The 15,812-nt window shown below is 45.0% G+C and overlaps 1 protein-coding gene across 3 annotated transcripts in view; it reads left to right on the top strand.

Annotated features, from left to right (window-relative positions):
• LOC105687062 (mucin-4) overlaps window positions 1–15,812 on the top strand; it is a 198,626-nt gene that overhangs the window by 46,417 nt on the left and 136,397 nt on the right. The window contains exon 2 of one of the 3 annotated variants that reach the window (XM_048648931.1): window positions 6,250–6,316. The exons of the other annotated variants lie outside the window; for them this stretch is intronic. Within the exon in view, the coding sequence (XP_048504888.1) occupies window positions 6,314–6,316 (3 nt within the window). The 5' untranslated portion in view covers window positions 6,250–6,313. The remainder of the gene's footprint in view (window positions 1–6,249; window positions 6,317–15,812) is intronic. 3 annotated transcript variants of the gene reach the window in all.

Genomic DNA, 15,812 nt, shown 5'->3' with positions numbered 1-15,812 from the left:
AACCTTTTCCAGCGCCGCAGGGCTAAACCAACCTGTAACACCCGCGTCTGCATCTCAGTTCGAAACCCTCCCCCCCCCCCCCCCCCCCGAAACACCGACTCCCGTATCGGGGCAACGAGTGAATCGGAAATTATCGAAAAGAAAATGACGTAACGTTTTTGCGAACGCGGTACGCGGCAGTAGGACGGATTTCGAAGGCTCTGATAATCGGAAAAAGCGGTGGTAAACTTTTTCAGAATTCACGGTATATTCCCTCACGGCCGTTAACGACCAATGTCAGAAACTGTTTCCGCTCTTCGTGATTATGTCATGACTCTTGGTTGTAATCTCTTACGTCCCGACGTATCCTCGTTGTGCTGTGTCATTCGTGTCGCGAAGTCCTTTGCGTACAAACGAATGGAGCAAAAAGGTTACGTCTCCATTTTTTCCACTTCGTTGGAATCTTGGTAACAAAAAAAAAAAACAGTTGGATCGATTCCAATTTTTTCGAAAAAACTTGTCACGGCTGTAACAGAGTCTGACAGCCGGACCGCGAGGTAGCTGACGATTGTCCACGTACATGTGTTGCGTATATGTTCCAACCGCTCGGATATTTCGTCTGTCGTTCGCCCAGATGGTGATAATTCCAATGAATTTCGAGCAGTTTAAGTAATTTACCGGGCTGCTCAAGAGACGCGGGTAGACTACCATAGTCAGGCATTATAACATTCGGAGGTCAGCCGTGATTTACCTATAATCGACGACCGTCTGAGACCCGTCGGCCCACATCGGTGGTCGTATGACACGGCGGTCAATCACACAATCTTTTTTTTCAGGCTCTACGATCTCAACTTCTTGAAGAACAACGACCCGTCATCTCCATTCCCGAAAGAAATTCAGGGGACAGTTGCGCTCATGCGTCAATTTACGAATATATTTATAAATAGTTTGGTAATTTGTATCGCAACGATTAATAATGAAGTGGCTTGATCGGAAAACCTGAATATTTCGGATCATAAAAAAAACTTTGCGAATTTTCTTCAGTCTCGATTATTTCCATGGAAACTTTTCCCACTTTACAAATGAATTCGTTCGATCGAATAAAATGAAGATCTACAATATCAAAAATGGGAATTCCGTTTAATAGATTCCTCACGTTTTCTTCCCGCCCGGTGAAAAGATGTGTTCAGAAATATTGCTACCTTATTGCATGGACGGTCTAGGTACACCTAATATTTGTATTTTCGGTCTTATTTGTCGCGAGCTGTTCGTCTCGAAGCGCCGGAGCCGAGAGAGCGAGCTTAAATTGTTTGTATTGTACGGGGTTATCGACGGGTTTATTATTGCCTATTATATGAAATTCCAAAGCACAGTGGCGAGAAGCAGGCGGGGGGGTTGCTGACGGGGGCGTGTAGAAGGCGTAGGGTGAAGATGGATATTTCCTTCTTCGGGGTGCGCTTACACCATCCCTCTGCGGGAGCAGACTCTAATGTAATATCGATAATTTCGTACCTTCTGATGGGTATTCTCGGCGCGTGCCGATCGCTATTTTTTATTTAGTAATAGCTATCGTTTTTTATTTTCTTTTCATTTCTCATCGGAAATTTTTTGCCTCGCTTCTCCGCAATTTCGCTTGGTATCCGTTGCAAAAATAAACCTGCAATATGCACAAACAAAAGTCGGAAGTGAAAGAAGAACAAAAAAAAAACAAAAAAAATAAAATCGCGCACAATAAATGCGACAGAATAAAAATGAATGGAATATTTTCATCGAAAATTTCATACTTCAGCTTCCGGGCGAAAACTAAATATTTGTTTCCGATGTACAAGCTATACCTACCGCTCATCTGACGAGCTTTGCTGAAAATATATGGGACGCTATATTTGCACGCTGTAAATAGACAGGTAACATCAAAAGCGTATAAACTATATCCCATCAAACCCATCGAAAAACCTATTATCGTACGTAGCCGGGTATAATTGTATGCGTGTACAAAATGCCCGATCCACGCATCACCGTTATTTGCTCAAGCGGGTACGTGTGCAGGCTACATCGGCAGGAATACGGTGAATCTCGTTCTACGGTGCATTACACTCTTCGTACAATCAAAGCAGTTTTGGTCCTGCACCTTATGTAGTCCAAGTATCATAACTATGCGCGTCTGTCTAATTAAAGTATACGATACACGCAGGTGTTCGTTGATACGTAGCAAGCGCGAATGTATGTGAACAAATTAAAGCAAAAATTCCGTTTTTGTTGATCCGACGTCACATTTCCGTAGATTAGCGGACTGGTAAGCGCTGCCCCTCCGTCCACACCCCTTCGCGTCGTGATCGGAGGTGGCGGGTGGGATCAATTCGAATGGATTTCCACCCCGTGGCAGAACGGAAGTTAGCTTCGAGTCACCCCTCGTCGATGCAGTCGAGTAAATCTATCATTTTCTATAGAGCCAAGAGAATTAGGTTCTACGCGATCCTTCCTTCCAGTTTTTCGCCTTTGTTGTATCGGCTAATCGTTTTTACTACCTCCAATGGATGAAGGAGCGAGACGAGTTTATATTAAATACATCAACGGTGCGGATACCGTGAAATATACGCGGCGTCTAGCTATGAGAGATACGTATTATTCTTTCGCGAAATATAATATATTACGTATAATACCGATGTCTTATACATTACATCCGCGAATATTATTTGCAGAGGTTGGCGATGCCGGTGGTGGTGGTGGTGGTGGTGGTGGTGGTTGGGGATTGGCTTAGCCGCTTGGCGCGAGGACGTTATAAATGACGGGACGAGTGGGTGCGCCGTGTGCCAAAATAAAATCGCTTTTTCAAATACGGGCTGGCGTAATACGTTTTTAAGGAATCAGCGGCTGGAATGACGGCCGACGACGACGTACGCTTCTTCTCATGTGCCGAAGAGAACCCGATTTTCTCCCTTTGTTCGCTCTTCTACGTCTTCTGCAGACTCAAAAACACACACACACACACAAACGCACATCCATCCTACACCACCACCCCTCGGTAAAAATGACGACCCGCGTCCGGACAATTTTTTTTTACCTCTATTATCCTCGCGCCCTCACAACTCCGCGTTCTCTTGGGGACACATAAATAATCGACGCTACTTCTCCTCGAGTGCAACTTTTGAAACCAATGAACCGGATAGCTCGACAGTCTCGGTTGCCAAATTTTTCCCCCGCGTTCGTATCGAAATGAAAAACAGAAAAAAAAAAAACAAAAGAAATGAACAAACACACCGATAAAATCTGTAATCGAATGGATGTCAAAACAAACGAATACAATTGGTGTAAATATTATCTCATAACCAATTGATTGTTTAATGAGCGTCCAGTATGTTGTGTACACGTAAATGTCTCGATTCAACGGGCAATTTTTTGCATTTTTCAGTGGTCGTAACAGGTTATTTGACTTGCAAAATGTTCCGAAAATCAGATTTTGGAACAAATATGAGAACCACGAGGTGAAGAAAATTCAATTCTGACTTTACAGGTATCGAGCTACGTTGAAGATAAATGAAAAATTTTTTTTTATTCCATTCGTATGAAACTATTCTCTCGCATCTTGATAAATTTCATTAATTGTAATGGATGGCTCGCGTTTTTATAATTGTTTTACCATTCTCTCCCGCGTATTATATTTATTTACGAAGCGCGCCGCGCACTCCAGAAAGTCGAAACAATGATCATTAATCAATTAATACTGCGAACGTCGGTGGATGAAAATAGAAATAAAACAATGTGAAAAAAAAAGAGTTCTGCAAAAAAAAAAAAACAAGCGCGAAATGGGATTTTGCACTCTTTCAACGGATTTGCGTACTTCGATATTTCATAAAACGTACGCATTAGCACGCGTGGGCGCACTTATTTATGGGTCGTTTCACGGCAAACTCCACCGTCGTTGTGATCCGTACTTTTTTTTTTTTCACAAAATGATTCCGAACGACAGTTATAGCTGCACATAGAAAAATGTTCAGTGCTCTAATTTTTTGAAATCTCTACGGGAAGAAATCAGGAGATACAGTATCGCGAACATTGGAGTTAGTGGGACTTGGCGGGCTATTTAGAGAGAAAAATTCCAGAATACTTGTATAGTAATTATTACGTTAGCCCGCCGAGCCTCAAATTTGATTTATTTTCTTATCATCAAAGCAACATTTATCACACAATTTCGAAAATCGCACGATTCCTGTTGCGCCGATAGGTATCATTGGATTATCATTGGTAATCCGATAGTATCGCAACGCCCTGCTTATCAGAAAAATTATTCCCTGCTGCAGAAATTATCCGAATCAATCGTCGTCGCTAGGTTTACATTTGACGGATACTTCGCATTTTAGTTATCTGAAATGGAATTATAAAATCCAACCGATAAAAATAATTGATTGAAATAAAGGAGAAAAACAATATGATAAAAATTCAAAGCACATGGTGCTTGGCGGGCTTTTTTATAGGCGCGTCGTCAAGAATCACATGGATTTATATGCGATACGGTGTCAGGCTTCCATACAATAATTTCAAGCGCGTATACCACGTGTTTTAAATTTTAATTATCATTCAGAGATTTTGTTTTTTTTTTTTATCAATTTTTGTTAGTTGGATCACATTTTTACCCGTGATGGGGGTGTAACGTGGAGTACATCTCATGTATTTTATTATTTGGAGCGAGGATAATTTTCCGGTTCTGATAGTTCGGACGCACTTTTGTCAAGTTATTTCGCATTCGTGGTGGTTCCGAGTTAAAAATCTTCTTTGCGTTTCGTATTATAAAATGATTGGCTAACGATTGTGTTGGAAAATGTGAAGAAACCTTCGTCTCGCAAGATGATTCAACGGTCTTTCGATATTTCGAAGTACAAATATGATATGAAGAAAAGAAAAAAGAAAAAAAAATTTAGAAAACCGTTTGTCGGTACTGCTATCGCCCGTTGGACCGCGAATGAAAAGAGACGTCAGCGATTGTACGTCTACACATGCTGCGGTGAAGTTTACACGGAATGCCTAATATGCACATACGTACGTACGTACATACATTACGTACGCCGGAGCTTTTTCATTTTGCAATTCCCCGTACGCCGAAATAGCATCAACGTTGCAGCGGCAGGTTGAAGCTGTAGTGGAGCCCCAGAGCTGTGCGTCCCGACGCGTCGATGTGTAACAGCGGTTGGAACTCGTTACGCTGAAGTACGCGTACGGTTTGAATATATCGAAAATATTTGATACCCCAGCTTTCGCATCTCCCCAAGCTCTAATCCGCTTGACCAATTTTAATTGCAGCTCAGCCTCTACACACATCGGCAATGTATATGAATTGTGCGCAACGCCTGCGAAAACCACCACCACCACAACCACCGTCATTTTGTACCCGATCATGTATATGTGTATATGTATAAATGTAAAACCCTCCCGTACATGTCTACGCGTACGTAGATTATTCGCCTCGCTGCGACGAGGCTCTTATACCAATTCGTCGCGTTTACTACCCCATTCATTCGTATTGGTGAAAAATAGAAGGGAATTCCGTGACAGACAGGTGAGCTCGTACGGGCCTAGCGATTACAATTACCTCTCATGGATTAGAGAAGTCTTCGGTAGATGCGTATATTATATTAACACGTGAATACATCTGTAATCTTTATGAATATCCGATGCATATTCTCCATACGGATCTCTATCTATTTCAAGATCGTTTAATATTGTATGAGTTTAGTAGCGCCATCGGATGCCTATCGCAACCTGCGGCAATATCCGTTTCCGTCGTGTTTCGTGTAACGCGACCTTTTCCACGACACGCGACTGAAGGGGCTGTGAATGGGACGGAGGTGAAACGAGAATCGCTGTGAAACCGTGACACGCGCGCAACGTGGCGACGTTCGAGGATAATATTCTCGTAGATAGTTAACATAAACGTACAACTGGGAAAAAGGAACCCCCAGGCTAAAACAACTTATACCCGCTCCGTGGCGTCTACTCGTATTAAATTCCTACCGGTTACAGGTACCCACATGACGAACGTCGATGCTGAGAATGTTCATAATCCTTGAGCCCTTCTTTACGTCAATTGCCGGAACATTTTGAAGTGACTTTTGATATACATGAAAAATTAGCCCGTACTCTTGACGCGGCTCACTGTGAAAACTGATGCGCGTTTTTATCCGAGCACCAAAGTGTCGTAATTTTTGAATGTTGAAATACTTTCTTTTCCTTTTTTTTTTTTTTTTTTTTCTTTCTTGAATGAAATTTTTCCCATAGGCCCCGTTGGACAGCGGTTTCCTTCAACGAAAGTACATAGCGGATCGTTGGAGCGTGACGCGGGATGGTATGTATATTTTACTTGATTAATGTAGCGAAATCCTGTTTCGGATCGTCCCGTTTCCAGAATGGTATTTGTCATTACTCGCAGACGCCTACGCCCCGGTCCGAACCAACGTTGATTGGATAGAGAGGTCGAAATTTTCGGGATATTTCGGGTGAATTTTCAAGAATTATTTCTCCGTCAGGAAGCCTCTGAGCTCATCGAGAGGCATTTCGAGTATCACATTATATGTATGCGTATGACGTACGTATTCGCATATTAGCCGCTTATACTATAAATTTCTCTCAAGTATCCGCGACCGGTACTCGGTAGATTCGGGATGCGAGCGGGGCTTATGATGTTGTATTCGAAAACACGAAGTATGCCCGTAATTACCTAAGTTTTCGGTCATTTTCAAACTGAGCAGATCGGTGTAAAAGATGATGAAACGTCAAGTATGCGTATATACAAAAAACGCGAAAGATAATAAGCTTTTGTACCCCATCATCTCGTTTCCCGGAAAAACGATCGTCTTCAAAACAATATCTCGACGATTTCCAATTAGGGACAAGATCGAACGAGATATCCGTTATCGGGTTACCTGGCTGGGGTAGAATGTATACTTTTCAAGTGCAACGCAGTGTACCTCGGATGAACGTAGATCGCAATAGACACACAGGTGATAATAATTGATACGAGATAACCAGAGCTCCGTAATTGTTCTACTCATTTAAAACGCACGATCGTTAACAAGTGGCTCTATTTCTTCATAAAAGAAGATCAAGCTCACACAACTGGAGCTTCAACATCCCGTCGCCCACGACCTTCGTACCACGTTTCTATACCTCATACTCGCATGTTGCCGCTCGTTGCACCGATGATTATATATATTTTTTTATTTTTCTTGCGATATCTTTTTTCGAGTCAAGTGTACGCGTTTCACTTTCCTCGTTCTCGCGGAACACCTGTGTATCGGTCATCGTCGGTGAACGAAAAAAAAAAAAAAAAAAAAAAGAAAGGTAGGTGGAAACGAAGGACGGTTGCCGAAAATAGAAGACGAAGGGAGTCGGAGAACGGGACGGGAACAATCGTATAGGCGGTGGCGCGTGGGCGCGCATGGCACGCATAGGATGTGGCGCCCGAGGAAAGAACGCGAGGGTGTCGTGCGAGGGTGGTTTGCGAGGGATGCGGGGGTGTCGGGGGAGCGGTCGATACGCGCAGCTCTCGCACGTCGCAGTCGGTCGTGGGCACGCTGTGGCCCCCCCGAGCTAAGCTCTCCTCTCATTCCGTCGTAAGCCCGCACTTCTGGCACATCCACCGGCCACCTGCACCGACCACCACGAACCACCACGAACCGCAACTGCCTACCACCACCCCCTACCCCCTAGCCCCTGGCCCCCGAAACCCTCCCCTCGAGCGCCACCCGCGTATCCCAACGCCACCGTCGTCGCAATTACGAATACCGACAACAAACACCCCCTCCCCCCTTACCCCCCCTTACCCACCCACCCCCACCCCCCACCCCCCGCCCCCGCCCCCGCGTATCGGAGTCGAGAGCTGCAACGGTATCCTGCCGGAGTCCGGGAATAACAACCGCGGGCGAAACTGGACCGACACCGGACGATACGCCTCCGAACTCCATGACGTTACTCTTCGGGTCGGAAGGGAAGGAGGACCGGGAACGAGTTTGAAAATCTTGTAACGCGAGTGCAGCGAGACAAAGATCGAGGAGGAGGAAGGGTAGTCGGTGATCCGTTGGCCGAGGATTCGTCGCTGTATTCGCGCGGGGTGTCCGTACGTCGAAGGGTGATAGGAGGGTAACGGGTGTGCGGGTGGTTTTGGAGTTGCGGTTGACAAGAGAACGAAGATGTAGCCATCGTCGCGTTGTGCGTCCGCGGTGCGCAGGCGGCGATCAGTGCGAATTGAAACACCGAGATCGAGTGGCGCGAGTCGTGGGGACATCGATCATGATCGAACAACGGAAATTGTTGTGACCTTGCGGGTTGAAAATCACGCGTTACCGTCGTCGTTCGATTATCGTGCGGAAGTGGATTGTGATCAGTGCTGCGTGTGAATAAAAAAAAAAAAAAAAAAGAGAAAGAAAACGCGAGTTCATTCCGCATTTTATGATCCCTCTTTTTCTTCTTCTTCTTCCTTTGTCGGAAGAGCAGTGCGGGCGATACCCTCCTTGTTCGTATCGTTCGCAGCATCGCTACGATCGGTCCATACTGTCGTTCGACGATAGCCGGTCGACATCGCGACGTTATGAACGTGTTATTCTCAGAGAGTTTCTATCGGACGAAAGCTTCACTCCGGCGTATCTGCCTGGACTGGAAACTGGAGCTTACGGGAGGAGCCGGACTTTAGGAGGACGAAATTACGGTGATCTTCGTGCGACGAAGAACCCCCCGCAATTCCGCGAGGGATTATAGCAAAGAAGCCTGCTGCCGACGATTTACTCTTTCCTTATTTTTGTTTCCATATCCGAAACCGTGCTCGTAATCGTTAAACTGTGCCACGAGTAAAAGCTCGAAGTGAACCACACACGACAAATGTTTGTTTCGATTTAACCCTCCTTCCTCTGCCGCTGGTGATGAAAAAAGGTTCGAAAGTGCGACGGACACCTGGTACTGGAGTGCGTCAATTTTCGCCCCTCTTTCGATCCGTTTCGCGGTGTCGCTGCTTCTGGATTTGAATGAAACGAATCGCGAAGTGCGTCGGAGTTTCGATCGCGACGTCGGACGACGACGAATCTGAGAACTGTTCGTGCTCTTTTTTGTTGATTTTTGTTTTTTTTCGCAGCGAACACACGTACGCGTAGAAGAGTACGGTGCAGAGATAATTGATGACTAATATACTCCGCGTGCCACGGTCGTACTACACACGTATACAGCGCGTCGTTTACGTACGGTGGCAAAAACTATGCAAATTGGTATCAGCAGCCGAAGCGTAAACTAGCCTCGTTAACACGGTAGGAATAAACACCCGCTCGCGGGGCTCGTTACGAACACTTTGAAGTTTCGATAGGGATGTAAAAAAAAAAGAAAAAAAAAGGTTCACGCTCAAGTTTTTCTTGAACTTGTTTTTTTCATTGTTTCTTGATTTTTTCTTTCCCCCCAAGTCGAAATCAAAGGCTGAGTGGTAATATCAAACGAAATGTTATAACGAAATTCAGTGAATACAACGGCCAAGTGAAATGCAGCGAACTCTGGTAGGATTTTCAAAAAATCAATCTCGTCGAAATTTCAACGACGGACGTTTTCGGGACTGCGGTTTAACGCACGACGAATTCATCCCGATCTAGCGGATACCACCGAGTAACAGTCGCATGCTCCGAGGGGGTTGTGAAATGGTGTTATCGTTCAATGAATAAATCGCGACATATCAGATCGACAATTAAACGCGCAAAGTGTGTAGCCTAGGTGAAAATATATATATATATATATATATATATATAAATAAATAATATTTCTTGTACATACATAAAAACGTGATATCCATAAGACGCATAGATAAATAAATTGTAAAACTTCGTAATAATTCAGTGTCTGCTGTGCGACGGCGGTATAAGGGAAGCGCCACGAACGACGAGTTTTGTTTAAACGTTCGTCTCTCCGCTTCCTTCATCTTCTTCTTCATCTTCATCCTCATATTCTGCTGCTGCAGCTACACAGTTGCCATAGCTGCAACTTTGCCGCAGAGTGTTGTTGTTGTTGTTGTTGTTGTTGCTGCTGTTGTTGTTGTTGTTTTTTCGTTTGTGTGCTTTGAAAAACTTGAATCATTAGTGTGCTACGGGAAGATGAGGAAGTCACCTACGTTCTACGCCTCAAGGTAAAAAACTTTTCGCCCATCTCCCTTCCCCCCCCTTTCCCGCTCCATACACCCAACCCTTCATATTGTATATTTCACACAGTCGCACAGAAAATATTCCAGAGGAATTACGTGGAATTACTATAATAGAAATGGAGAGAAAGGAATCAGTCGAACAAACGTAGTTAGAATCAGTGGTGTTACGAGCTTGGAATTATTCATTTTTCTTTGAACCTCCGAACAGCGGATCTGGACTGCTCCGAAAGCCGCGCACGCCGTACCTCTTCGCTTCCCCTATTCGTGTATTTTATTTCAGAGAAAATACTCGGCTGCTCCCATTTCTACACTCGCCCGATGTACCCACTACATCACGCGGGATTGTTGCGTGAGTCTCGCCGCCCGCTGGGATTTCTTTATTTTTTTTTCTCTTCTTCCTTTTGTTACCGAAAATGCTTTCGTTTTTTACCCCGCGTACATCCGAGGGGTTGTTCTAATGGCATTACTTTCTTTGAAAGTCAAATTTCGTTCGTCAAACTTTATGCCTAAATAATAACAACGCCCCAGCGCGCGCTTCCGCCCGTTACGAAGAGTACGCGCGGTCCTCGGTGTTAATTTCGAGTGAGGGTAACTCCGTCGCCACCGAAAAGTAAGATCATGAATAGAGCGAAAGAAGAGACGAGGCAAGAAAGGGAAGAGAAACAACTTGACAACGTAATACACGCGTACAAAAAGTTGCCTGTCATTTCCACATTCGAAATAAATAAATAGGAGATCCCCGGACGCCTTGCCTGCGCACGTATAGACGCGCCGTTGTATAAATTTGAAAAATCACCCGACACTTTTTTCACCGCCAAAACATCGCCCGCTGCCAACCAATGCGTGAAATTGGCCCTACACAGCCCTTTCGTTGATTCAAATTCTACGCCGTATCTCGTTCGCGTTGTAGCTTCGCTGAATCGCCCTCGCTACCACCCACCCCCCCCCCGGCATTCCCCGACCGCCAACCCTCGACCCTCGAGAAAACGTCAAATTCAGACGAGATAAAACCTCGAACGTACGTGGGCAGCGTACGAAGCTAATTGGTATACGGGGTACTACGTGGAACCTGCCTACCTATGTACATACAATTCAGCGTCTGCGGCCGCTTTTCATTCGTTTACTTTATTTTACGCATTCTAACGGATCCAATTTGTATAATATGTCATATCCCCTATTCACACCGTGATACGATGGTATAATAATTGTCGTACGTGCAACGGCGGATTTCATTTCGTTTCGCGCGTCGATAACGGAGCCAGGCTACGGCATTTTTTCCAGCTAATCATGCGATTACGATTTCTTTCAACGATTGGGGTAGCGTGCCGCAAGCTGTGTGTGAGAGAAAAAAAAATAAATAAATAATAAAGAAAATTCAATGAAGAAAAACTTGGGCGAAACGGTATTACGGTTAGATCACCGCGTGCCACCGGTGGGGTTGTAAAAAGAGACGAAGGAATTACCCCAGTTTTAATCAATAATACTTTACGAGATATCGTTAAAATCCTGCAGAGCTCATCTCTAGTCCCCGCGTTTGCCGCCTCATCATTTTTCCGCTTTTTCTGCTTCTGCTTCCCTATTCACTTCCCGGAGTTTTACGACTGGCGAAGAAAATAAAAGAAGAGAACCAAAAAAACTGAAAATAAGTAAAAAAGAAAAGAAAAAAAAAGAAAAAAAAAACCAACGATTCGCGACGGAGTTCAATCCCCATCTCCGATTCCGATGTCTCGCTACGAGAATATTATACCAAACCGCTGCCCGATTATTTATACTGTAGGGATATTTATTGGACGGCTGATTGCCGTGGCTATAATAACGTTATACGCGATTATATTCGGTGTCTTCGCTCCAGCATCGGCATTACCACGTCTGCCCCCGCGCAGGATTTCCGCGTCCCCGTCTTCGTCCCCGTGGCAAACAACTCGATTTACGACTAATTACTCGTTACTTCAATAAAATACCTAATTCATGGGTGCTCAACATCAGAGCGTTTATTACAGCATCAAAGTAACGATTCCAACGATTTCGTTTCGCGTTCTACCGACCGTGAACGACCAGAAACCCGTCAGCGCGTCTCGATCTTTTGATTTGAGCAGTCGGTAAGATTAACGGACGCGCGATACGTATGTTTTTTGTTCGTCGCAATTCATTAACTGCAACTATCGAAAAACGAAGCGTGACGGTTTTTTTTTTTTTTCGCTTTCAATCGTTCAATGAATCCGAAGGTAATCACGCCGTCTGAACAGACGGACTTTTGATCTTACGGATGCACGAAGAGATTGCCGGGGTTTTCCGGCCAATCGCGTACCCGCAGATGTCGTTCGTTGCACGTCAGACGCCCGGTCGTCAAATTACCCAGGAGAATTTCTACTCGTCGCAACGATGGAAATACGAACGTCGCCGGCGTATCGTGTCTTACCAAGTTTTGATCGATAAGATAAATCCCTTCCAGTAATTTGTCGCGGGGTCGAACGACCTGGTGAAAAAATTCGATACGATCTCGAGCGATGAAGTTTTGCCTTTTTTTCCTCGAGTCGTTTTGACAAGGGATGGCACGGGGGTGGTCTGGGGTATGCGCGAAAACAATTACTTTGTAAATTTAAATTCCTCGAACGGGGTCGAGGGTCGGGGAAATGTTTCTCCCACCCTTTCCCTGTGCGAGAGTAAAAAAATGACTCAATCTTGCAGCATCCCTACGCCGGTCGTCGTTGTCGCCGGGCTCGCGGACGGTGCAGGTTACGAGCGTATAAGCTTGACAGACGCGACCCGACCTTCTCCGTCCCTCATCTCTCTCTTTTTTCTTAATTTTAGCGTCAATTTTTTTTTTTTTTTTTTTTTCTCTCTCTCCTTCCCTCCACCCTAGCACGGGGGAGCGTCGGCGTTCACCCTTTGAACAATTATATCTCGCTCTTTATATTAAAAACTTCAACAAAAAGACGACCCCCGACTTCGGTCTCCTGCGCCAATCCTCGGTACCCCCGGCGCCAGGGAAACCCATGGGAACGCGACGCACCCCGGGGGTTGATGAGGAAATTAAACTGGAGTGTTTGGATACCTTCGAACACCCGCCCGACGACGGTGCCTCGAGCTCCACCACCGTTATACTCGCTAATCCCCCTTCCTTCAATTTATCGGAGGGTGTACTGTGTATATACATATACTACGTTCCTTCTATGCTAGGCACATAACTCCCCCCCCCCCCCCCCCCCTCCCCGCCCATCCTTGGCAGAATTACGAATACTTACACACACGTACGTATTACATACATACGTGGATCCACCCTCCGATAAGAGTATCTAACCGGTACGCACCCTTGCGCAGGAACAATATATACTAGCCGGCGGAGAATCGTGTAATTACGTACAAACCGCGTGAAATTTACTGGAAGATAAAGCAAGAATATTGAAAAAGCATAAGGTACTTTCGTATTAGTTTTCTTTCGGAATATTCTCACTCAATTTTCCTACTGTAATAACTCAAGGAAACCGGAGGGACGTTTTCAACATGGCCAGCCATTTCCAGATGGCTTCGACCGATCGGCTTGAAATATTAGGGGTGGCTTTCGGCGACCTCGGCAAAGATCCGAACTCGGTACGCTGGAAGTGGACGCGTTCAGGAACGTTATCCAGAAGCCGGAGTCATGCGAAAACTATAGGAGTCGCGATTTCAGGAGCGTTTGACTTTTCGGTTGATCTCGAGGACGTTCGGGGTCACCCCTGATGACGAACCGAAGGCCGAAGTCGTGAGGAAAATGAGCGCGTCCACGTTGTTGGAATGTCGTGGCGAGTAACACAGTATATATATATATGTATCGCATTGAACTTCCTTCCCCATTATTTGCAGTTATTCATCATTTTCTTTTCACTTTAGTTTTCAGGAAAAACGTATGAAAAAATCGTCGCCCACTTCGTCCCTCTTCCGGATCCAATCGATCCCGAGTAATGTGACGGACAATCGGAACACCCAAAGATAAAACGGTCATTCATAGTAGTACGATGAATTGCAGTGCGGTACACGGACAGTTCGCGCACATCCCTCCCTGTCCGAAAGCGTTTTTGCCAATTTTTACCCAGATTGATCAGACTCGGACTCACCGTGAACGCGAACAACCACACGATTAGACGCGTCCGACGTTGAACTTGTGCTCGTAAACGAACGAATCAACGATTCTCTGTGCGCGCGAACACCGTGGTCATATTCTGGGTGAAATGAAAGACGATACTCCCCCTCGTCATCCCCACGCTCGTCTATCGCCGGTGCGAAATTATGATTAACATCATTGTTATTGTTATTGTTATTAGGAGCATCGATGCTGTGCATGTTACGCCTTATCTTACCAATACACTCTCACTCGGTTCTCCTCACCCTCGTTTCTCGCGTTCTCCGTGTAATTAATATTCAGTGCTACGCGGGGCGAAGGCTTGGCTGCAGGTGGTATAGGTATAGCCAGAGATACAAGCTATGTGTACACACATATATATATATATATATACATGTATACGGTGTACAGTGTACACCTTGTACCTTTATACATCCTAGCTCTCAAGTACTTACGATCAAAAGTACTCGAATAACATGGAAACGGTAATTCTGTTAATTATTCAATGCGGTTAACGCGAAGGTTGTTACTGAGAGTCTGTAAACCGGCCTCGATCACCTCCTTGGGTTTTTTTTTTTTTTTTTTTTTCTTTCGCCAATTTATTGCGACTCGAAAATTTCAAGGAAGGATTTCCGGGATGAGAAAGGGTGGTCGGCGAACTCGGGAGACCTTTGTGATCGCGCTTATAGCAGAGTAATTATTTTTACCGAATTTCGAATTCAATTCGCTGTTTATTGGGGTCGGTCGTTTTCGTCCCGCTTGTTTTTTTTTCCTTTTTTCCCGTTGTTCCGAGAAAAATGGAGATATTTGAACATCATACGAGCTGACACCTCAGGGAATTGAGTTCCGAAACGAGCGCAGGATCAGTCGCTCGCATCTGGCGTTGTCTTGAAAAATCGAGGAATTTTTCACGCGCTCGAAAAAAACTGGGAATCAATTTTCTCGTTTCCTTACGACATTCGCACGACTTCGCCGTGGTATTCCCGCCGTTCCGTGATCTCTACTATTTTTGTTTGTTTGTTTTTTTTTGTTTTTCCGTCTCGTCCAATTTTTATACGTATACATCGATGTACCATCGAAATAACGAGGTTGGTGTTTTTCCAAAAACGAAATTGGACGAATTAGGGAAAACTGGTACATGGGAGCTTCAGCGTCTCCTTATCAACGAAAATGGACCGTTAATAGCGTTCATTAATTAAAGACACGATGGCCCATCGGGCTTCTGTGACACCGACGCCGTTCTCAAAGAAGTACATGAATTATCATTTCCTTTGCTCCCCGTCCCACGGCGATTCGCGTTTTCTTACAATCGGAAGAACAGCGCCGCCCAAGCGAATTCCCTTTCTGAAGGAAGAAATTCTTCCGTAAATAATTAATCGATCGACGAAAATACATTTGTGGATACTGACGGTCGACGAGAGGCCGACGTCGGACCGAGTGAAGAGGGATGATCACTGGAGGGAATAAGGAAAATATCGTGAAAAAGTTATTCGACCGCGCGCCGAGAAATATAATAGTACAAAGAGAGGCAGAGGTTATTTTAAAAATTTTTGGCCCCGTTCTTTGAAATTTCAA

Source organism: Athalia rosae, chromosome 1, assembly GCF_917208135.1.
Source record: "Athalia rosae chromosome 1, iyAthRosa1.1, whole genome shotgun sequence".
Lineage (NCBI taxonomy): Eukaryota > Metazoa > Arthropoda > Insecta > Hymenoptera > Athaliidae > Athalia > Athalia rosae.
The sequence above is the reverse complement of the archived record's forward strand: the minus strand, read 5'-3'. Positions and strand labels throughout refer to the sequence as shown.